General features: G+C 43.5%; 1 protein-coding gene across 1 annotated transcript in view; it reads left to right on the forward strand.

The window, feature by feature from the left end:
* Positions 1–23,235, forward strand: part of cacna1ia (calcium voltage-gated channel subunit alpha1 Ia) — a 589,581-nt gene that overhangs the window by 252,349 nt on the left and 313,997 nt on the right. Inside the window, exon 4 of the mRNA XM_059953562.1 lies at positions 15,208–15,305. Within this exon, the coding sequence (XP_059809545.1) occupies positions 15,208–15,305 (98 nt within the window). The remainder of the gene's footprint in view (positions 1–15,207; positions 15,306–23,235) is intronic.

Raw genomic sequence — 23,235 nt, forward strand, 5'->3', positions numbered from 1 at the left:
CCTCATTGATTTCAATCTTCCTCAATGCTTTAATTGGCGAGAAATGGACTTGCACCCCTTCTCTAGGCTTCTTGGCCTCCCAAGAAACCTCCAGGCTTTGCTCGAATCCTCACGGAACTCCATCTGAGAGACAGCAAAGCGTCGGATTGCTCAATTGGCCCGAAAGCACACCATCGAAACGTAGACCACAGACTCAAACTGTAGCAGAATCATATTTGAAAGAAAAAGAAGACGTAAACAAAATGAAGGAAATAGTTTCGCGAACCATCTGAAGGATATCATGAGGGATGTCACCGGCAGTGACTTCCAGTAAGTTCTGGCCCTAATTTCTCATCGCTACCATCAGGGAGGAGGTGCAGGAGCCAAACCATTGTTCTAGGACCAGCTTCTTCTCATCTGCCATTATTTTTCTGAACGGCCAACAAAGCCATAAACACGATTTCACTGTTCTTCCATTCACTTATTGTAATTTACAATAATTTGCTTGTCTTACATTGTACTGCTGCCACGAAACCTGATACTAGTCTATCAGTAAAAATGAGATCCACACAAAGGTAGCCCACATAAGTGTGAAGTGATTTTGAGGACTCTCCACATGGATACCTTTGGACCTCTTCTTAGATTAAGTGGTTAACTTACAATCGAGCCAGTTTCCAGGTGCCCTGCAGTAATATTGCTGCTGATACACTGGCATCTTAGCAAAAGCTTCCACGTTCCACTGTAACAAAGGCTTAAGTGCTGTTCAGGAAAGAATTATCCTTTGCTAGTGTACTCATCAAAACTCGAGATGTTCCCAAGTGCCAGTAAAGCATTTTTCAAAGCACATTCGATGCTGTAATGTAAGAATTGCAGCTGCTCTCGAAAGATGGGAAGAGGTGAGAGCTCCATTTCATGTACTGAGCAATCACAGGATGCGTTGCTGAAAGTTTCCTGAAAGAGCAGCCGAGGGAAGGCTCCTAACAATGCAAAGTCACCCAGCCCTAATTAATTCCTTCCTCCCGCCAGTCATTTGTAACAGAGATCTGCATATTGCAAATTAACAACTTTCACTAAAATGCAGCATTAAGCAGGAATGTAAATTGAAGCCTCGAGGAACAGTTGGAGTCTGGGGCTAGTGGTGGTAGCCTTGCAGAGAGGTGATTTGTAATTTGGCTGCGTTAGTTCCAGCTCCATTAATCTCTCCCTAAATAACTAGGTTCACGGAGATAGAGAGAGAGTCTCAGCAATTATTTCTGTAGCATTAGCTTGTTCCCTCAATCACTATTGTCCATTTGCACTTACATCTACTGTGATGGAGTGCTGTCAGAAGTTGGTAATAAAACACATCAATTTCTACCTGTGCATGGCCACAAGAAAATGAATTTCAGGGTTGTATATGGTGACATATATATATATTCTGCATCTCATTTGCACAATACTTAATGAGTTTTTATTTATTATTATGGTTTATTCCTTTTGTACCTGCACAGTTTGTTGTCTTCTGTGCTCTGATTGAAAGCCCTCATTGGACGGTCATTCATTGATTCTGTTGTAGTTGCTATTCTATAGATTTGCTGAGTATGCCCACAAGAAAATGAATCTCAGGGTTGCAGATGGTGACGTATGTGTACTTTGATAATACTTTGAACTTTGAGCTTTGCTCCTTCCGCCTCAGGTGGTCTGGAGAAGGTGCAAGCATGCAAAGTAATCCTGTTGGCTTCACTAATTACAAACCTACGGCCACACAGTGCACAGTGGAAAGTACCCTGGCTGGTTGCATCACAGCCCGGCATGGAAAATACAATGCTCAGGAACAGAAGAGTCTACAAAGAGAGGTGGATACAGCCCAGACCATTACAGGAAAAGCCCTCCATACCATTGAGCATATCAATAAAGAACACTGCCACAAGAAAGCAGCATCCATCATCAAGGACCCTTACTATCCAGGCCAAGCTCTCTTTCTGATGCTGCCTTCAGACAGGAGGTACAGGGAGGGGCATTTGGTCTCACACCACCAGGTTCAAGAACAGTTGTTATCCTACAACCATTAGGCTGCTGGACCGGCGTGGTTAACCTCACGCACCTCAACTCTGAACTGATTCCACAACCTACAGACTCACTTTCAAAGGCTCTAAGACTGATGTTCTCTGTATTATTTATTTATTTGCATTTGCAGTGTGTCTCCTCTTGCACACTAGTTATTTGTCAGTCTCTGTCTGCAGTTTTTCACTGATTCCATTGGATTTCTTCGTTCTACTCTGAATGCCTGCAAGAAAATGAATCTCAGGGTAGTATTGGCGACAAATGCGTACTTTGGTAATAAATTTGCTCTGAATTTTAGAAAGGTTGGCATAACATTGTGGGCCAAATGGCCTGGACTGTGCTGTACTGTTCTTCTGCATATTCTACAGTATGTTCAATGTCATCAGAATTTTGAAAGGGAAGATACGTTGCCCGGAAATAGACATGGACATACTGTATTTTGAAAGGGTAGACATTGAAATCCATTTGTTACAATGAATTTCTTAGGTAGGGTAGAGCGTAAGGATGGGCATTTAACTGTATTGACCGGGGATGAGCTTCCATGGAGAAGTATCATACTAAGGGACGCAAGGACATCTTTAATAACTCCGACCAAAGATGGTCCCTTCAGAGACCTGTGAGAGTCTAGAGCTCATTCCCACGGGAAATATTGCAGGCACACTGCTTCCTCTGGCCGCCCCTCAGAATTGAGAATGACTTGCCTCCTTTCCAGTTCTGCTGCCAGTAATATCAGGGGGGCAGGAGTTTATTGATCTCGGGTGAGCAATCAGTTAACATTAGTTTTCCTTCCACTGAAGTACTGGATATTCCTGGTGAAGGGACACACTGAGCTATTTAATGCCTTCCAGAAACCCCTTCTCCATTTTGATAGGTCACGGGCTGTAAATTCCCATGAATTCGTAGGGATGTAGCATTTTTCCAAGGAAGCTCCGATCACTACCTCACTAGCTTAGCTTTTCTCTTTTTGCATGACTTATTTAATTTAGCTTTCTGCATATATGCATACTTCAGTTTTTATCATTATGTGCTGCAATGTGCTGCAATTTCACGACGTGTCTGTGATATTAAACCCGATTCCGATCAAGTGTTTGAAGCATTTTGTCAGTCCCCTAGTGATCTTTTGTTGTGAACGACTTTATTGAAAAGACTTTGTTTCCGTCCACGTTCAAGTTTCTTCTTGTCATAATCGTACATGTTCTTGTTGTTCCTTTCCGTGCCTCGTTGCGCATCGAGCAACTACCTTGCAGTTTCCTTAGCATTTGCCTGTTTCCTTTGAGGCCGAATTGCCCACTTAATGCTCGACCCAGCATGGGTGGACTGCGTGCAAGGAGCCATCCGGATTTGAACCTGGGTGCAGCCGGATGCCACTACACCACCAGCTGGCTAAGACGTATATATAGAAGAAAGCCCTTAACTCCAAATGGAGTCATCGGGACGTCATCGTGACAGTGTTTTTTTAGCAGGCCGAGTTGTTTGCTCGACTTTCAATCCAGCACGGATGGAAAGCATGCAAGGGAGCTGGCTAGATTCGAACTCGGAAGCCTTCGCTCTGAAGTCCGGCTCCACCTGCCAACACAAGACATGTATGTATGGCATCCGTTAGCCTTGCGAGACCATGGATCTGCACCTGGAAAGTATTCTCCAGGGTTCAGGACTGGGCAAGGTTGTATGGAAGATTGGTAGTTGCCCATGCTGCAAGTCTCCCCTCTCCACACCACCGATGTTGTCCAAGGGAAGGGCAAGGGCCGATACAACTTGGCACCGGTGTCGTCGCAGGAGATGCCAGAACGAGGTTGAAGCAACGTCGGACTGCCTTAGGGACTCCAGCTCCAGATTTATCCTCAGGGTTTACTCCTGAAGCCTTTCCCCATGAGTGGGTATGGCCGCAAGGCAGCAGAGGTTTGAAATCGGAGTTTTCCCTCTCTTAGATGGACTGCCTTCCCAGGCTGGCGAGCTCCATCTACCCCAGTGAGACATGTATATACAGGGTATAAAAGCCATGAAAGTGAGTTTCTCTGCAGCAACAGTACATTAGTTAGTCCAGTGGTTGATGTGGCCTGCGCAAAGATGCCAGCTAAATCCGATCACAAACAAGAGAGAATCGGCAGATGCTGGAGATCTGAGCAACACACACGAAATGCTTGAGGAGCTCAGTAGCATCTATGGAGAAGAGTACAGTCGATGCCTTGGGCCAAGACCCTTCGGCAGGACAGGAGAGAAAAAGCTGAGGAGAGAGAGAAACACAAGGTGAGGAATCTGAAGGGTGAGGGTTGATGTGAAGAGATGGAAAGTTGATTAGTGAAAGGGATACAGGACTGGAGAAGGGGAGTCTGATAGAAGAGGACAAGGAGATAAGGTGAGAGAGGGAAAAGGAGATGGGGAATGGTGGGCGGGGGTGGTGTGGTATTACCAGAAGTTCAAGAAATCGAGAAATCAATGTTCATGCCATCAGGTTGGAGGCTACCCAGACGGAATATAAGGTGTTGTTCTTCCAACCTAAGCGTGGCCTCATCGTGACAGCAGAGGAGGCCATGAATTGACATATCAGAATGGGAATGGAAAGTGGAACTAAGATGGTGGCCACTGGGAGATTCCACTTTTTCCGACGGATGAAGTGCTCGGCAAAATGGTCTCCCAATCTACGTTGGGTAAATGTGGTTGGGATTGTTGGCCTGGGAGATTCAGGATTCTAGCTTATTTATCGTGTAACACACAGGAAATGCATCATCTTGCGGTAACAATCATCACACCCGAGGCTGTGCTAGAAACGTACAGTGAAAGGCAGCGTTCGTATCAATGACCAATCTGAGGGTTGTGCTATAGGCAACTGCAAGTGTCGCCATGCTTCTGTTGCCGGGACAACATGCCCACAATTTAGTAACGCTAACTTTAACCGTACGTCTTTGGAATGCAGGGAGTGATCCAGAGCACCCGGTGGAAACCTACGTGGTTAGAGGGAGAACATACAAACACAGTTCAGACAATTGATCGCTGGTGCTGTAAAGCAATTGCATTGACCACTATGCGATCGTGCCACCCACATATGCCAGTGTGCAGGCAACATTGGTAGACTCTCTCTCATACTTGCAAAGTCCAAAGTTTGAGCTTATTGTATTATACACATGCATGCATAGGTGCAATGAAGAACTTGCTGAGCAGCTACATCAGACACTCAACATGCACAAAAAGAAACTTCACAGCAGACAGAACTGTGCACCAGCCTTAGGCACTTATCTATAGCTAGGGTGCATAAGACTTATAAATGTACTGTATTTGTCAACGTGGAATGGACAGTGAGCTTATAAATCTGGTGTGAGCTAAAGGTGTTGGGAATGATGAGGATGGAGTGCTGCGGGAGGGGTGCAGGACAGATGGCATAATAGGAGTGCCACGGTTGGGGGGGAGTGGCGAGGTTGCAGGCACACCCAGCCCTGAGACACCAGTCAGGGTTTTTTTTTTCCAAACAACTGGTTTATCGGTCATTATAGAATGACTCTCTGATGCTTCTTGCTCCCTCCTCTCTCCCTTCCCCTTTCCTCAAACATGATTCCCCTCTCCCTGCCCCCTTCTCACTCTCAGTCCACAATAGAGACCCATATCAGAATCGGGTTTATTATTACTTACATATATCATGCAATCTTTCTTCTTTGTGGCAACAGTATAATGCAATACATAAAATTACTACAGGATTGTGCAAAAGTCTTAGACACCCTAGCTATATATATATATATATATATACTGTGCCTAAGACTTTTGCACAGTACTGTATATCATACTGTACAAGAAAGAGCACAATTAGAACAAATAAAAAGAATACAAAGCCATTATAATACAACACATTATAGTGTTACTATACTTAGGTTAGGGCTATGCCAATTAGTTCATGAACTGAATGGTTGAAGGGAAGTAACTGTTATTGAACCTGATGCTGTGGGACTTCAGGCTTGTGCACTTCCTTCCCAATGGTAGCTACGAGAAGTTGACTGTGTCAGATGCTGGAGATCTTTGATGAGAGATGTTACCTTCATGCAGATGCATAAAATGAAGAGGACAGATGTGCCCATGGTATATTGTCTCATGACCTGGACCTCTGTACCCCCATCTGCAACTGGATTCTAGGCTTCCTTCTCGGCAGACCTTGAACAGCGAGGATTGGTAGTAGCATCTCCTCCTCACTGACTATCAACGCAGGTACACCCAATGATCCAGGGAATGAAAGAGTTAATGTAGGAGGAATGTTTGATGGCTCAGTCAAATTGTGGATCAGACTTTTGTTCAGTGCTTCCATTAAATATCAGAAAATGTATACAATATACAACCTGCAATTCTTACTCTTCACAGACATCCACGAAACAGAAGATTAACCACAAAGAATGACAGGAAAAGCTTAGAACCTCAAAGACTGAATGACGGGAAAACGTTAGAACCATAAAGCTTCCTCCTTCATACACAAGAACAGCAAAGCATCAACCCTCCCTCCACCTGGAATGCAAGCAATAGCATAGAGACCATGATCTAGAGACCATCAAAAAAACACCGTTCATCTCAACAGTTCAACAAGCTGCAGGCTTCCTCTCTCTCATTGTAAATTCCTTTCCTGGATGTGGTTGTCTATTGTCCCTCATTAATTGCCACTTGGAGAGTGCATTGGGCCATTTCGGAGGATATTTAAGACTCAAGATTATTCACTTGGATCTGGGATCACATACAGACCAGATTAGGTAAAGGGCAACAGATTTTCTTACCTGCAGAGCATTAGTGAGCCAGATGTTTTTTTTTTAATGACAATCCAATAGTTTTGTGGTCTATTAGTTACTCTTCCAGACTTATTTAATTAACTGAATTCAAATTTGCCAGCTGCCATTGTGGGATTTGAACTCGTCTTTGGATCATCAGTTCCTGCTTATGGACAGTAAGCCCAGAAATTAACCACAATGCCTTTTGGTCATTGGGTGGACGCCAGCTCTCTTGAGAGAACTAATTAATTACTCCTACTTGCTGTTCTTTTGCCCTGCAGTCCTACAAATATTTCCTTCGCAAGTGTTTACCAATTTGCTTCCAGAAATTCCGTTTGAGTTTGGATTTACTACCCTTTACTCCCCCTCCCCTCGCACCCTCCTTCAGGCACTGCAGACAAGATCATTACTCACTGCATGAAAAACCTTCCCCACATCTCCCAGATCTTCTGTTAATGATCTTGAACTCCGAGCCATTTAATTGCTTTGTGGTTCTGTGATGAATGTGCTGAAAGTTTCAGAGAGCAGTAAGGACAATGGGCTCTTGCTACGTCATGCACCCCTCATGTATTCAACTCTCCAACTCAAAAATTCAAAAACAGTAAAATCTATTATCAGACCACATATACGTCACCATGTACCACCCTGAGATTCTTTTTTCCTGCTGGCATTCTCAGCAAATCTATAGAATAGTAACTGTAACAGGATCAATGAGCAATCAACCAGAGTGCAGAAGACAACAAACTGTGTGCAAATACAAATATAAATAAATAGCAATAAATAACGAGAACTTGAGATAACAAGATAAAGAGTTCTTAAAGTGAGATCATTGGCTGTGGGAACATCTCCAAAGATGGGCAGGTGAGTGCAGTTATGCCCTTGAGTTCGAGAGCCTGATGGTTGAGGGGTAGTAACTGTTCTTGACTCTGGTGGCGCGAGTCCTGAGGCTCTTGTTCCTTCTACCTGACGGAAGCAGGGAGAAAAGACCATGGCCAGAGTGGTGAGGATCTCTGTACAAAATTAAGGGAGGGAAGTTTAGGGGAGACATCAGGGGTAAGTTTTTTACACAGAGGGTTGTGAGTGCCAGGAATGACTTGCCAGGGATAGTGGTGGAGGCTAAAACATTAGGGGTATTTAAGAGCCTCTTGGACAGGCACATGGATGAAAGAAAAATGGAGGGTTATGGGGTACTGTGGGTTTAGTACTTTTTTTTAAGGATGATATGGGTCAGCACAACATGGAGGGCTGAAGGGCCTGTACTGTGCTGTAGTGTTCTATGGTTCTGTGGTTCCATGATGGATGCTGCTTTCCTGTGAGAGTGTTTAATGTAGGTGTGCTCTGTGGTTGAGAGGGCTTTACCCCTGATGTGCTGGACTGAATCCACTGATTTTTGTACGATTTTCTGTTCAAAGCCATTGGAATTTCCACACCAGGCCATGAAGCAGCCAGTCAATACACTCTCTACCAAACATCTGTGGGAGCTCTCTTTGCATGCACAAATGTGTCACTGCAGGGGTCAAGCATTAAGATATATTGCACTGCTTTCCTCTTCAAGGTAAGAGTACACTCAGAGGCCACTGTATGAGGTTCCTTCTGCACCTAATGCTTGTGGTCTTCTGCTGTGTAGCCCACCCACTTCAGGGTTCAATGTGTTCTGAATTCACAGGCGCTCTTCTGCACATCACCGTTGTAATGTGTGGTTATCTGTGTTACTGTCACATTCCTGTCAGCTTGAACCAGTCTGGCCATTCTCCTCTGACCTCTCTCATTAATAAGGTGTTTTCACCCACAGAACTGTGACTCACTGAATGAGTTGTTTTGTTTTTCTGCACCATTCTCTGTAAACTCTAGAGACTGTTGTGACAAACTCCCAGGAAATCAGCAGTTTCTGAGATACTCAAACCACCCTGTCTGGCATCGGCATTCATTTCGAGGTCTAAGTCACTTAGAATGCATTTCTTAACTATTCTGATATTTGATCTGAATAACATTTGAACCTCTTGATCATATATGCGTGCTTTTATGCATTGAGTTATAAGCCATGTGGTTGGCTGATTACCTAATAAAGTGGCCACTGAGTATATTACTAACAGATTTCACCTTTCAACAATTTTTCTAAATCTCCTTGAGCTTTTCAAAAAAGCATGTTATTTGTGTATGCATTTCTCACTGTGGAGGGTGTCACACCTTGACTCAGGTCAATAGAGTCTTGGGTTGTATCTCTCACTGTCTGTACTGGATCAACTTATGAGATACATTTGCAAACATGTAACTCTCTTTCTCATGTCTCACTGGAAGGACTTAACGATCTGCATGTATACTTCTAAACTTATCATCCACTACACCTTTTTCACATGCCAGAACCAAAGGGGGTGACTTCATTCAACTTCGGTCACCCCAAAACTGAACTGTTCCCACAACCTATGGACTCACTTTCAAGGACTCTTCATCTCTTGTTCTTGAAATTTATTGTTTTTTTGTACTTGCATGGTTTGTTGTCTTTCGCACATTGGTTGTTTCTCTGTCCTGTTGGGTGTGGTCTTTCATTGATTCTAATGCGTTTCTTGGATTTACTGCACATGCGCACAAGAATATGGATCTCATGGGTAGTATTTTGTAACACATATGTACTTTAATGATAAACTTACTTTGAACGTTGAACTTTGATTTGTTTAGTGGTGTTAACTGTCAATCTCCATCTTGTTGTTTAAACCCTTTCTGCGTGGCTTGTCATAAAATTGTTTTTGCCTTAACTGCATGTCTTCAACTCTCTGCTCAAGATTTAGCAGAACGAAGCTTAATCATATTTTGAATCATTATGCATTGGTAACTTACCAGAATAATGACCTGCCATGGAGCGCATTATTCTTCGGTTTAGTAAAAAAAAATTTCTTATTGATTCCCCATTGTCAAATCCTAGCTCCCCTGTAATGCTCGCTTCTTCAGTGCAGCATCTTTGACAATTTTTTTACTGATCTCCTGAGATACACCATTCGACTCTGGATGATAAGGTGAAATATGCTCCTCTGTTTTGTAAAGAGCTCGAATAGAAATAAACAAAATTGAGGTTGGTTGTCTGGGAATTCATAATCCACAATGCAGGATAATAGATATCAACTCTTCAATAACACATCTATTTAGTACAGGAGTCAACATGTTTAATATGTTGCATCCCGCAATACGATATCTGTAGCTAGTGTAGCAGTGGCGATATCATACTATTCGACAGTTTTGTATAGGAGCAAAGATTCCTCTGGATATGTAATAAGGAGACCAAGGAGGCAATGTTAACTAATTTCACAGCATATGCCAGTGATATTAAACCTGATTCTGATTCTGGTTAGGCAGAGATGTTTTTCCTGGAGTGTAGGAGGCCAAGAGGAGACATTATAGAGGTGTGCAAGATTAGGAAGGGTGACTGGTTGCATTCTTTTTCCCAAAACAGGTGAGTCGAAATCTAGAAGGTACAGATTTACAGTGAGAGGGGCAAGATTTCAGAATCAGAAACAGGCTCAATATCACTGACATTGGTCATGAAACTTGTTGTTTTGCAGTAGCATTACAGTGCAAAGCAATTAAATTTGTTAAAAATTAGAAAATAAGCAAATAGTGCAAAAAAAGGGTGCCACAGTAGAGTAGTAGTTAGCACAACACTGTTACAGCTTGGGGCTTCAAGGTTTGAAGTGCAACTCCAGTGCCTTCTGTATGTTCTCCCCTTGACCGTGCGGGTTTGCTTCGGTTTTCTTCCCCATTCTAAAGACGTACCGGTTGGTAGGTTAATTGGTCATTGTAAATTAATCCTATGATTAAGCTAGGATTAAATAGATTAATCGTTGGGCAGTGCAGCTCATTGGGACTGAAGGGCCTGTTCCACACTGTATCTCTAAAATAAAATAAAATAAAAATGTTTTAAATGGAAGAATGAAGTAATGTTCATGAGTTTGTGGACCATTCAGAAATCTGATGGAGGAGGGGAAGAGGCTGTTCCTGAATGGTTGAATGTGAGCCTTCAGGCTCCTGTAGCTCCTCCCCAAAGATAGTGATGAGAAGAGGACTTTTCCAACCTGATGGCATGAACATTGATTTCTCTAACTTCCATTAATGCCCCTCCTTCCCTTCTTACCCCATCCCTTATTTATTTATTTCCCCCCCTCTTTCTTACCTCTCTTCCTTTTTTTCTCTCTCTGTCCCTCTCACAGTCACTCCTTGCCTGCTCTCCATCTCCCTCTGGTGCTCCCCTCCCCCTTTCTTTCTCCCTAGGCCTTCCGTCCCATGATCCTCTCCCTTCTCCAGCTCTGTATCCCTTTTGCCAATCACCTTTTCCAGCTCTTAGCTTCACCCCTCCCCCTCCTGTCTTTTCCTATCATTTTGCATTTGCCCCTCCCCCTCCTACTTTCAAATCTCTTACTATCTCTTCTCTCAGTCAGTCCTGACGAAGGGTCTCAGCCCGAAACGTCGACTGTGCTTCTTCCTACAGATGCCGCCTGGCCTGCTGTGTTCCACCAGCATTTTGTGTGTGTTGCTTGAATTTCCAGCATCTGCAGATTTCCTCGTGTTTGTGCTTTGAGAAAGTTAAAGGTGGGTGGGGTAGAGATATGTCTCCACCAAAGGAGGTGTCCTTCCACTAGCTTCAGGTCATTCTTGGGCCCTCGCACAATCAGGGTCAGGAGAAGCCATGGAAGCAGGTGGTGGATGGTCAAATGAGCAGCAGATCACAAGTCCTGGTTAAGTGATCACTGATGCCAGGCAGACCATCTCTGATAAAGGCTGGGGGTCAGCCCAGAGGAAGGCAATGGCAAACCACTTCCTTAGGAAAGTTTGCAAAGAACAGTCATGGTCAAGACCATGATCGCCAACGTCATACGACGCGACACATAACAAATGAATGAAAGGTCTGCAAATCTACAGCCCCGGGTGTAGATTGTGATGAATAGCTTCTAGCCTGTGGAAGGTGAGATCACTGTCCAGGAACAGGTACCAAATACTGGGCTATCATGAGAAAATGCTAGTGTATGGGTCTTGAAGGGTACAAAAAGAGGCAATTTGTTTGTGGAAGGACAAATCATCTCAGGCTGGGTCACGAAAGCTGCTATCACTAATGGTTGGACTTAGAAACAAGGACATCTGGAGAGACAGTGAGAGAGAAGGCTGTGTGAAAGTTAGTTGGATCTGTGGTTCCCTCCAGCATTCTGCAGATCAGCTCACTTAGTGGATAAGTATTAGTTTGAATTCTGTTCTACTACTTTGTTAACCATTTGTTTTTCTTTCAGCATTGCATGTTTAATATGACTAATAATGTGCCTTCTTGTGGTTTAATGTATGTATAGTGACTCCTTTGTTGGTGAATACATATGGGAATGCCCCTTACTGAATTGGAAAAGAACATGCAATGAATGTTTTAAAAATATTGTTGCAGTTGACTGATGGCACAAAGGGGAATTGATGGTCAAGAGATTCGGTTGTTGTTCAGACCAAACATCAGAATGGGGAAGAAATGTGATCTAAGTGACTTTGACCGTGGAGTGATTGTTGGTGCCAGATGGGGTGGTCTGAGTATCTCAAAAACTGCTGATCTCCTGGGACTTGCACACAGCAGTCTCTAGAGTTTACAGAGAATGGTGTGAAAAACAGAAAAAAAAAATCCAGTGAGCAGCAGTTCTGTGGGTGAAAATGCCTGTTAATGAGAGAGGTCAGAGGTGAACGGCCAGATTGGTTCAAGCTGACAGGAAAGTGACAGTAACTCAGAAAACTATGTGCTACCACAGTGCGGTGGAGAAGAACTTCTCTGAACGCACAACATGTCAAACCTTGACATGGATGGACAATAGTAACAAAAGACTTGAAAATACACTCAGTGACCACTTTATTAGGTATGGGAAGTCCCTAATAAAGTGGCCACTAAATGTATATTGTAGGGAGAATGGGACTAATAGGATTGTTTCCATGCAGCTAGCAGGGATCAGAGAGGCAGAATGGCCTCCTTCATCATTCTAAGGATTCTAACGGTAGGGTTGAGCTGTTCTCCAATCTTGGCAGCATAATTAACAGCACACTGTTGATGTCTCCTCGTATAGTGACGAAACGTCTGCTGGTAATTGCCAAGATTGGAGAACAACTCAACCATCAACCATCTGAGCTACACATATTCTGAATTACTTCCAATAAAATTAGTTGTTATGTTTTCCACCGCTATTGCTGGTCACATAACTGCTACTGAAGTCCAGCGTTCTCTGTGGCTTCGTAAACAGTGTTTCGTCTTCCTGCTGCAAACCCTTCCCTTCTGTAAAGTAATCACATTACTGAGGTTTCTTTGATCCACTGTGTTGGCTTTAAGCTTGCTCAGTAAGGATTTCTAGCCATTTTTTCCTCTAGCAGTTAATGTATTTGGCAGTTTTAAGTTGACATATGTACGATGGATGGTTTCTATTACATCTGTAACAACAGTCTGTGTCTGTCTCACCCACACTCTTTGGATTCTGCAACTTAGCTATTGGCTTTGCGTTTGTTCTATGACTGTAAACAGCAGATGTGCTGGTGCTTTGAACTGGTTAAGCTTCCTTAGCACTTTTTGATGTCATCTCCATAGATATTACCAAGGCCCCTTGTGATATTCTATTGCTTTAAAAACTTCAGCTGCATTCATTCTTCGAGCAAACTGGTCATAACACCATAAGATCTAGCAGCAGAATTAGGCCATTTGGCCCATTGAGTCTGTTCTGCCATTCCTTCATGGCTGATCCATTTTCCCCTCTCAACCCCGATCTCCTGCCTTCTCCTCATATCCCTTCATGCCCTGACTAAATGGCTATTTGATCATGCCCTGATCAAGAATCAACCTTTGCCTTAAATATAAATAAAGGCTTGGTGTCTACAGCCACCTGTGACAATGAATTCCACAGATTCACCATTCACTGGCTAAAGAAATTTCTCCTCATCTCTGTTCTAAAAGGGCGTCGATCTATTCTGAGGCTGGGTCCTCTGGTCTTAGACACACCACCATCCTATCCACATCTACTCTATTGAGGCCTTTCAACATTTGATAGGTTTCAATGAGGTCACCCCTCATTCTTCTGAATTCCAGTATGACAAGCCCAGATTCATCAAATGCTCCTCACATGACAACCCTTTCAATCTCGGAATCATTTTCATGGACCACCTTTGAACCCTGTCTGATGTCAACACATTCTTCCTTAGATAGGGGGCCAAAATTGCTCACAACACTCCAAGTGAGGCCTCACCAGCGCTTTAAAAAGCCTCAACATTACATCTTTGGTTTTATATTCTAGTCCTCTTGAAATGAATTCTAATATTGCATTTGCCTTCCTCACCACCAACTCAATCTGCAAATGAAACTTTAGGGAATCCTGCGTGAGTGAAGTCTCTTTGCACCTCAGATTTTTGAATTTTCTCTCCATTCAGAGGATAGTCTATGCTTTTATTTCTTCTACCAGGGTGCATGGCTATACACTTTCTAACTCTTCATCTGCTGTGTCTTTGCCCAGTTGTCTAATTTGACTGAGACCCTTCATTAGGACTGAACAGGAAGATGTCAGAAAAAGAAGGTGGGGGGAGTGGGACGAGGACAAGCTCAACGGTGATAGGTGAAGCCAGGCGGGTGAGCGAGGGTTTGAACTAAGAAGCTGAAAGAGAGGCAGAAAAGGTAAACGGCTACAGGAGAAGAAATCTGACGGGAGAGGAGAGTAGATCATGGGATAAAAGGAAAGAGGAGGAACACTGGGTAATGTGATAGGCAGGTGAGGAAAAGAGGTAGGGGCCAGAATGGGGAAATGAAGAAGAGGGAAGGGGGAACAAAAATATTCACTGGAGGTTAGAGAAATCAATGTTCACGCCATCAGGTTGGAGGCTACTTAGACATAACATGAGATGTTGCTGATGAAGGGTCTCTGTCTGATAAATTCACTGACTGCATCACCTAACTTTGAATACCTGGTTTTAAATTAATAACTCTGCACTATTCTCAACTGTTTAGTATTAGCTGTCAAGTGTTTTGGAACATCATATAATGTACATTAGAGATGTTAGACTTTGACAATGCCCTCGGTACCTACTGAATATTGAAAAGCCAAGAGTGACTGTGCAGGAGATGCTTCCTATAGTGGACCAGAAGACACAGCCTCAGAATAGAAGGACATCCCTTTAGAAGAGAGATGACGAGGAATTTCATTAGCCAGTGGATGGTGAATCTGTGGAACTCATTGCCACAGATGGCTGTGGAAGACAAGTCATTGGGTATATCTGAGGCGGAGGTTGATAGATATATCAAAAGGGCAGGGTACATCTCGAAGTACATGTAAGTGCATCAAAAGTTATAAAAGAATGGTGTTGAGAGGGATAATATTGTTCCAGATTCCAGCATCTGCTGTCTCTTGTGTCTCCAATGTCCTCACTTTGTCTTGGTTGACTTTGAGTATTTTTCTCTCTTTCACAGGATGGTGGAGTACTCGCTGGACCTTCAGAACGTCAGCCTCTCTGCGATCCGGACAGTCCGTGTCCTCCGCCCACTGAAAGCCATCAACAGAGTACCCAGTAATTCTGATTTCCTTCTACCGGACGCGAGCATTGCTGAGCCCGTCTTAATTTTTAAAAAAGCAGAAAATGCTCATCAGGTCGAGCAGCGTCTATGGAAAAGAAAACACTTGATGTTTCAAGTTTATCAGATATGGGAAAAAGGATAAAAACATCTAATTATAAGTTACAGAGAAGTTGTGGGATAATAGTGCAATGGGAATATCTGTGTCACAGCGAGACCAACTAAATGGAGGCAATTAGAAGTCAGAAGGTAACGATACATTAATAATAGCAGGGCCATGGTACATGTTGAGTATCCCACAATTTTTTCCTTTTATGTCAGATTTCTAGGGGTAGCGGGGAGATTTGAGGAGAGATTGGATGGGCTACAGCAACTTACAGAAATACATTCAGTAATGAACTTATTAGGTACAGGACATAATAAAATGGCTACTGAGCGTACATGCAACACACACAAAATGTTGGTGGAATGCAGCAGGCCAGGCAGCGTCTATAGGAAGAAGCACTGTCGATGTTTTGGGCCAAGATCCTTTGTCAGGACTGACTGAAAGAAGAGATAGTAAGTGATTTGAAAGTGGGAGATCTGAAATGATAGGAGAAGACGGGAGGGGGAGGGGTGAAGCTAAGAGCTGGAAAGGTGATTGGCAAAAGGAATACACAGCTGGAGAAGGGAAAGGATCATGGGACAGGAGGCCTAGGAAGAAAGGGGGAGGGGAGCACCAGAGGGAGATGGAGAGCAGGCAAGGAGTGATTGTGATAGGGACAGAGAGAGAAAAAAGAGAGAAAAGAAAAAAAGGGAAAAAATAATAAATAAATAGATAAGGGATGGGGTAAGAAGGGGAGGAGGGGCATTAACAGAAGTTAGAGAAATCAATGTTCATGCCATCAGATTGGAGGCTACCCAGATGGAATATAAGGTGTTGTTCCTCCAACCTGAGTGGGGCTTCATCTTGATAGTAGAGGAGGTCGTGACTGAGTTTACATATTTAAAATGTCGTAAGGTAACCCTACTCTATTGTACCTAAATAAGGACAGGATATGAAGTCCTTGATAAATTGCTCTGTTCCAGTCAGAGAAAAAAGTGCTTTGGAACATCAAATATCTCATGGAAGAGTGCCTGATGCAAAAGTAATGTCAGTGCCCAAAGTCTCATAAATTCAGGTTCACTTGGCTGCCAGAAAACAATAGATATGAGTTATTTTGGGTCCCATGAGCGAAATTGTCAGCTCACAGCTTGACTGGACAGTTGACTGAAAGGTCAGGGATTCAAGTCTTGCGCTGTGACTCATTTCATTGGCTGCCCTTCACTGGGCTGGTTCCAAACCAACCCTCTGGGTAGTGTGCAGTGGCTGGCGAGAGACCCTGGAGGTTGTGCTTATAAAACTTCTGGTTACCTACTGCCTTGCAAATAATGAGCAGTCAAAAAGGTCTTTCAGACCGCAGCTCCGAAAAGCACAGGAAGGGGTGGAGTGGGCCCATTTTGTCTGTGCCCCTATAAACAATAAAATATATTCTAAGCCCCCTGCCCTCCCCACCTCCCCTAGATCTTCCTCGGTAATACTTGAAACCAGTTGTTTTTCAAGGATTGCTGTGGTCAATATCTCAATCATTCAGGAGTTTTCCTAACTTCCCTTCTTTTATTTTGCTGCTCACCTTAAATCTGTGGCAAACTTCACAGCGCCGAAGGCAATTCCTCCATCTTTACTCTGTCAGAATCCCTTGTGAGCTTATCTTTAAACGGAGTGATTTAGCCCCCTCTTAACCTTATCTCCTTCAGCGAGAACAATTCCCACTTCTCCTAGTCTTAACGATTACCCTGAACCTGACCCCAGTCGATGCCATGATTCTATTCTGGTAATCATGATGAGCTTTTCCCCTGACAAGGGAATGAGAGCACAGTGATTGAAAACAGAAAAATCAGTGCAGGAGTTGGCCATTTGGATCTTGAAGCCTAATTTTCCATTTATACAATGCTGGCTGATCCTTTAGACCATATTCATACTCACCCCACCATCCACCTTGACGCCTTTTGCATTTAGAAATATTTCTCCTCTTAAGTATGTTCGGTGACTTGGCCTCCACTACCTCCTGTGGTTGTGAATTGCTCACCCTCTCAAGAAATTTCTCTTCATCTCAGTCCAAAGTAACTTACCCGATATCGTCACCTTGTCTTGACTCTCTAATTGGGGGACCATCTGGTCTGTGGGGCCTTTCAGAACTTTTTAAGTCTCACCAACCTCTGGTGAATGCAAATGTAGTTTCCCTGTTATCCCATGTGAAAATTTGGGGATCAGTAGCGTTTTTGTTAGACAGTCCAGCAGAGTTAGAACTCTGCGACACGCAAATCTGCAGATCCTGGAAACAGAACATAGAAATCTACAGCACATTACAGGCTCTTCAGCCCACAATGCTGTGCCAACATGTAACCTACTCTAGAGACTGCCTAGAATTTCCCTAGTGCATAGCCCTCTATTTTTCTAAGCTCCATACCTATCTGAGGGTCTTAAAAGACCCTATTGTATCCCCTTCCATCACTGCCACCAGCAGAGCATTCCATGCACCCATCGTTCTCAGGGTGAAAAATTTACCCCTGACATCCCCTTGGTACCTATTTACAAGCACCATAAAACTATGCCCTATCATGTTAGCTATCTCAGCCCTGGGAAACAGCCTCTGGCTATCCACACGATCATCTTATACACTTCTATCAGGTCACCTCTCATCCTCCATCGGTCCAAGGAGAAAAGGCCAAGTTCACGCAACCTGTTCTCATAAGGTACACTCTCCAATCCAGGCAACATCCTTGTAAATCTCCTCTGTACTCTCTCTCTAGTATCTGGATCCTTCCTGTAGTGAGGTGACCAGAACTGAACACAGTACTCCAAGTGCGGTCTGATCAAGGTCTTGTATAGCTGTAACATTACCTCATGGCTCTTGAACTCAATCCCATGGTTGATGAATGCCAACACACCATACGCCTTTTTAACAACATTGTCAATCTGCGCAGCAGATTTGAGTGTCCTATGGACACAGACCCCAGATCCCTCACATCCTCCACATTGCCAAGAGTCTCACAATTAATATTATATTTTGTCTTCAAATTTGACTTACTAAAGTGAACCACTTCACACTTACCTGTGTTGAAGTCCATCTGCCACTTTTCAGGTGAGTTCTGGATCCTATCGCTGTCCCGCTGTAACTTCTGACAACCCTCCAGACTATCCACAACACCCCCAACCTTTGTGTCATCAGCACCGATTTTGGACAATATTCACAAAATTCAGGAACTCAGCAGGTCAGGCAGCATCTATGGAGGAAAAAAATGGTCAACATTTTAGGCCAAGACCTTTCATCAGGATTGTAATGAAAGGGGGAAGAGGCCTGAATAAGAAGGTGGAGGAGAAAAAGGGGTAAAAGCTGGCAGGTGATAGGTGAAAACAACTAAGGGGGAAGGTAGATGAGTGACTTCACCTATCACCTGCCAGCTTGCACTCTTCCCCTTCCCACAACCTTCTTATTCTGCCTTCTTCCCTCTCCCTTTCCAGTCCAGTGCCTCAGCCCAGAATGCCAACAGCTTTATCCTCTCTATTAATGCTGCCTGACCTGCTGAGTTCCTCCAGCATTTTGTGTGTGTTGCTCAAGACTAGCTGGATCTGCAGAATCTCTTGTGTCTTAGTATTTTGACTCTGCTGGACTTTCTAACGAGAGAGAGAGAGAGAGAGAGAGAGAGAGAGAGAGAGAGAGAGAGACCCTGTGGCATGTTGAACTGTTGGAGTAAAAAGTGCTTTTTGATGAACTTTAGATCATGGTCTCATTGGGGGCTTTGCTATTCCTTACGTGGTGGTGGGGGGGGGGGTAATGGTTTTTGCTGAGGCAGGTGGAGCTGGGGGAGGGAAGGGATGCTTTGGGTTTCTTACATTTTCCTGTCATTCATTCTTTGAGGATTTTCTTCCGTTTCGTGGATGTCTGCGGAGAGTAAGAATTTCAGGTTGTATACATTCCTTGATATTAAATGAAATGATTGAACCGTTCCTCTCAATCCCAGTAACTGTACCAAATGCTACATGGATTGGAAGTGGATCAATTTGCATCATGGATTATGCCAATTTTGAAAAAGTTAATGGAAATAAAAGAGAGAGAGAGAGAGAGAGAGAGAGAGAGAGAGAGAGAGGTATCGCTTTTTCCACAGCGAGAGGGGAGATCAACAACTCACTGTCATGATGTTACAGTCTGCAGTGTCGCTTATTTGGGCAGCAGTGTCGGATCTCCCACAATGCTTTAATCATGGGAAGAACTATTAGATCATGAGCTACAGGAGCAGAGTTAGGCCCATTGAGTCTCTTCTGCCATGATAGATTTTTTTTCAAGCCCATTCTCCTGCCTTCTTGCTATAACCCTTAACTGCCTTACCAGTCAAGAGCTTATCAATCTCGGGTTTAAATACATCCAGTGACTCGGCATCCACAACTCTCTGTGGCAACAAGATCTACAAATGTGCTACCCTCTGGCTGAAAAGTTTCTTCCTCACTTCAGTTTTAAAGGAATATCCTTTATTCTGAGGCTGTGCCCTCAGATATGAGACTTACCTGTTAATGGAAACACCTTCTCTAGGTCCACTCTATCCATGCCTTTCAGTATCCAGTAGTTTTCAATGAAATCTCCTCCTCATCCTTTTGAGCTTCATTGAATGCAGGCCCAGAGACATCAAATGCTCCTCAGGTGTCAAGTTTTTCTTTCCTGGGATCATCCTTGTGAATCTTCTTTGGACCCTCTGCAGGGCCAGAATATCCTTCCTTGAATCTGGAAATTGATGACAGTGGAAATGATTGGGAAAATATGTAGTCTGGGTGGTTGACAGTTGGGCTGAGTTGTCCTCCCATCTTGGCAATCCATTTGCAAATGTTCTGTCACCATACGAGGAGACTCGAGGAGACATCGAGTGCACTGTTTGCTTGTGGTGTGTCCTCCGAATGCTTGGCCTTATAAACTCCCTAGTCTCTACCGGTAAAGATCGAGAGAACCATAAATTCGACTGGGCATCACAGTGCCACAGACAAACACATGGTATGCAGGAGAGTTCCTAGAAGCATGGTTTTCCATGAACAATTCTGTGAACAGACTCATAGACTGTAATACTGTTTATAGGCCAACGTGGGCAAAATACCAGACCATAATGCACTGAGCTCATCACACAACCAATCAGTGATGAGAAACCCCCTCCCAATCAAGTTTCCAAAACAATGACCTATCAGCTGATTGCTAAGTATATAAAAGCTAAGCATTCGGAGGACACTCCGCAAATGAACTGTGCACTGATTATTTTTCCCTGTATGGTGACGAAACGTTTGCAAATGGATTGCCAAGGTAGGAGAACAGCTCAACCCAACCATTGCTTCAGATGGTTCTGTTTATTATACAGCATGCAACCTGAAATTCTTAGTCTTCACAGACATCCACGAAAACAGAAGAACAGAAGAATGCGCAACAGAAAAATGTTAGAACCCCAAAGCCCCTTCTCCCCCGTCCCTGCACAAACAGCAGGAAAGCATCAACCTCCCCCTCTCTCCGACCCCTTTCAGCAAAAATGCATCAGCGCCCACCACCCACCAGGCATAGCAAAGCCCCCAAAGAGAGACCATGATCTGCAGTCAAGAAAAGCTGTTGTTTACCAACAGTTTGACACGCCACTGGCTCTCTAACTAACAAGGGACAGAGAGCTGTCACCCATTTTCACAGCGCAAGAGGAGACAGACAGTCGCTGTTATGGTGTTACAGTCTGCCCCGTCACTTTTTATTTCAAGATTCTCTGACTCGAGAAAGGGCAGCAAGGTGTGTGTGTGTGTGTGTGTGTGTGTGTGTGTGTGTGTGTGTGTGTGTGTGTGTGTGTGTGTGTGTGTGTGTGTGTGTGTGTGTGTGTGTGTGTGTGTGTGTGTGTGTGTGTGTGTGTGTGTGTGTGTGTGAGAGAGAGAGAAAGAAAGAGAAAAAGAAAAAAGTCAGGAATGAAAGGGTGCATTCCTCTCTGCCATTGTTAGTTTGTATTTTCCAGAGAAGCATTAATACCAAAGTATGGGATCAGTTCACCTCCAAAGGATGTGCATGTTGGTCTGTTTATTGGTGGTCAGTCAGAGTTCAAATATATATTTTATTGATTTGAATGTGTGATATACTGAAGCTCTCTTAATCTCTAGTTCAAAATAGATTGCTAAAGTTAGCCAGAGATTATAGACAGTCTAACTCCAGTGTTATTAAGTTATTTTCTGCTGCAGGATTAGTTTCTCCATAATTTTGAAAAAAATTCCATGTTCTTTTTTGAAGTGTGAAACAGCGATTTGCATATAGACAAGACTAACATTCAGAGTGCTATTTTTACACCAGTATAGATGTTCATGTCATTTAATATCAGTGGCTGGGGTAAAACACTATGAATTTTCTTTTGAAGTGATGATTAAGAGGTTTTCAAAACAAGACTGATTGTGTTCTTAAACCCAATCGAAAGGTGTCCGTCATGTAATAACGTGCCCACCTGATAGGTTTTCCACTAGACTGTTACCCACAAAACCAACTTCAACGTGGACTTGTTACTTACTTAAAATAAGGACTGATTTTTATAGTCAGATCAATAACTTATTTCATGAAAATGACTCAGCTTCTGCTCAAGTGAGCAAAGATCCCTTCGTAATGAGACCAGGAGAGGGCTATTCAGCTCCTGTAACTTGCTCGACAAAGGTACAAGATGACAAGTGGCATAGATCGAGTGGATAGCCAGAGACATTTTTCCCAGGATGGAAACTGCTGATATGAGAGGGCATAACATTAGGGTGACGGGAGGAAATTATGGCAAGGTTATCAGAGGTATGCTTGTTACACAGAGAGTGGTGAATGCATGGAACACACTGTTGGGATGATGGCAGAGGTAGGTACATTAGGAGCATTTAAGAAACTTTTAGACAGGTACACGGATGATAGAAAAAAGGAGGGTTATGTAGGAGGGAAGGGTTAGACTGATCTTAGAATAGGTTAAAAGGTGAGCACAACATTATGAGCTGAAGGGTCTCTACTGTGCTCTATACAAATTATATAAGTTACAGAGACTTTCTTTGAGAGATAGACAGAACAGGATGTTTAATTTTCTAGAGTTTATTATTTTTGGGAGGTAAAAGAAGTGGAGTAGTTGATTATTAATCAGAGACAGTACTACCTGGGCAAGGATTATTCTGTAGCTGCTCCTGCCCTACAGTCCATTGAATAGGTGTTTTTTTTTACTGTGCATTGTTCCTCTCTCACCACTGTGTCCATTCTAGATTACTTTTATTGAGATACAACATGGAGCAGGCTCTTCTGGCCCACCAATCCCCCGATTTTAATCCTAGCCTAATTGCGGGACAATTTAGAGTGACCAATTAACCTACCGACCGGTATGTCCTGAAACTGGAGCACCCGGACGAAACCCACATGGTCACTGGGAGAACGCACGGACTCCTCACCTGTACTGTAAAGTGTTGTGCTAGCCACTATGCTACCATGCCACCCGATAAACAGCCTGTTGCACAAAAGTGGGAGGCAATTAGCAAGTGAAGTGGATTAGCAAGCCTCTCTGTCCATTCTAGTTCCCGTCCACATTTCACCGTGAGAAATAGATGGGAAAAATAAGAGGAGGTGGTGTCAGAGTGTGGAAGCTCATGCCAGACAGCTTCCTTTAGCTCTACTCATTACTTCTATTATTTCATTCTAGTCTCTTCAATGCTGAGTGGAATGATTTGATGCAAGACAAGCTCTTAGCTGTATCTTCATCCATGTGATGAGAATAAACCTGGAGCAGTTATACAGGAGTGAACACAATTAAAACAAAACAAAACCGAAGTCCATTGTTGTGCAAAGTGTCACTTTGCTGTACTGAGGTAGTCATTGGGATTAATGCACTCAGAAA

Source organism: Hypanus sabinus, chromosome 29 (genome assembly GCF_030144855.1).
Source record: "Hypanus sabinus isolate sHypSab1 chromosome 29, sHypSab1.hap1, whole genome shotgun sequence".
Lineage (NCBI taxonomy): Eukaryota > Metazoa > Chordata > Chondrichthyes > Myliobatiformes > Dasyatidae > Hypanus > Hypanus sabinus.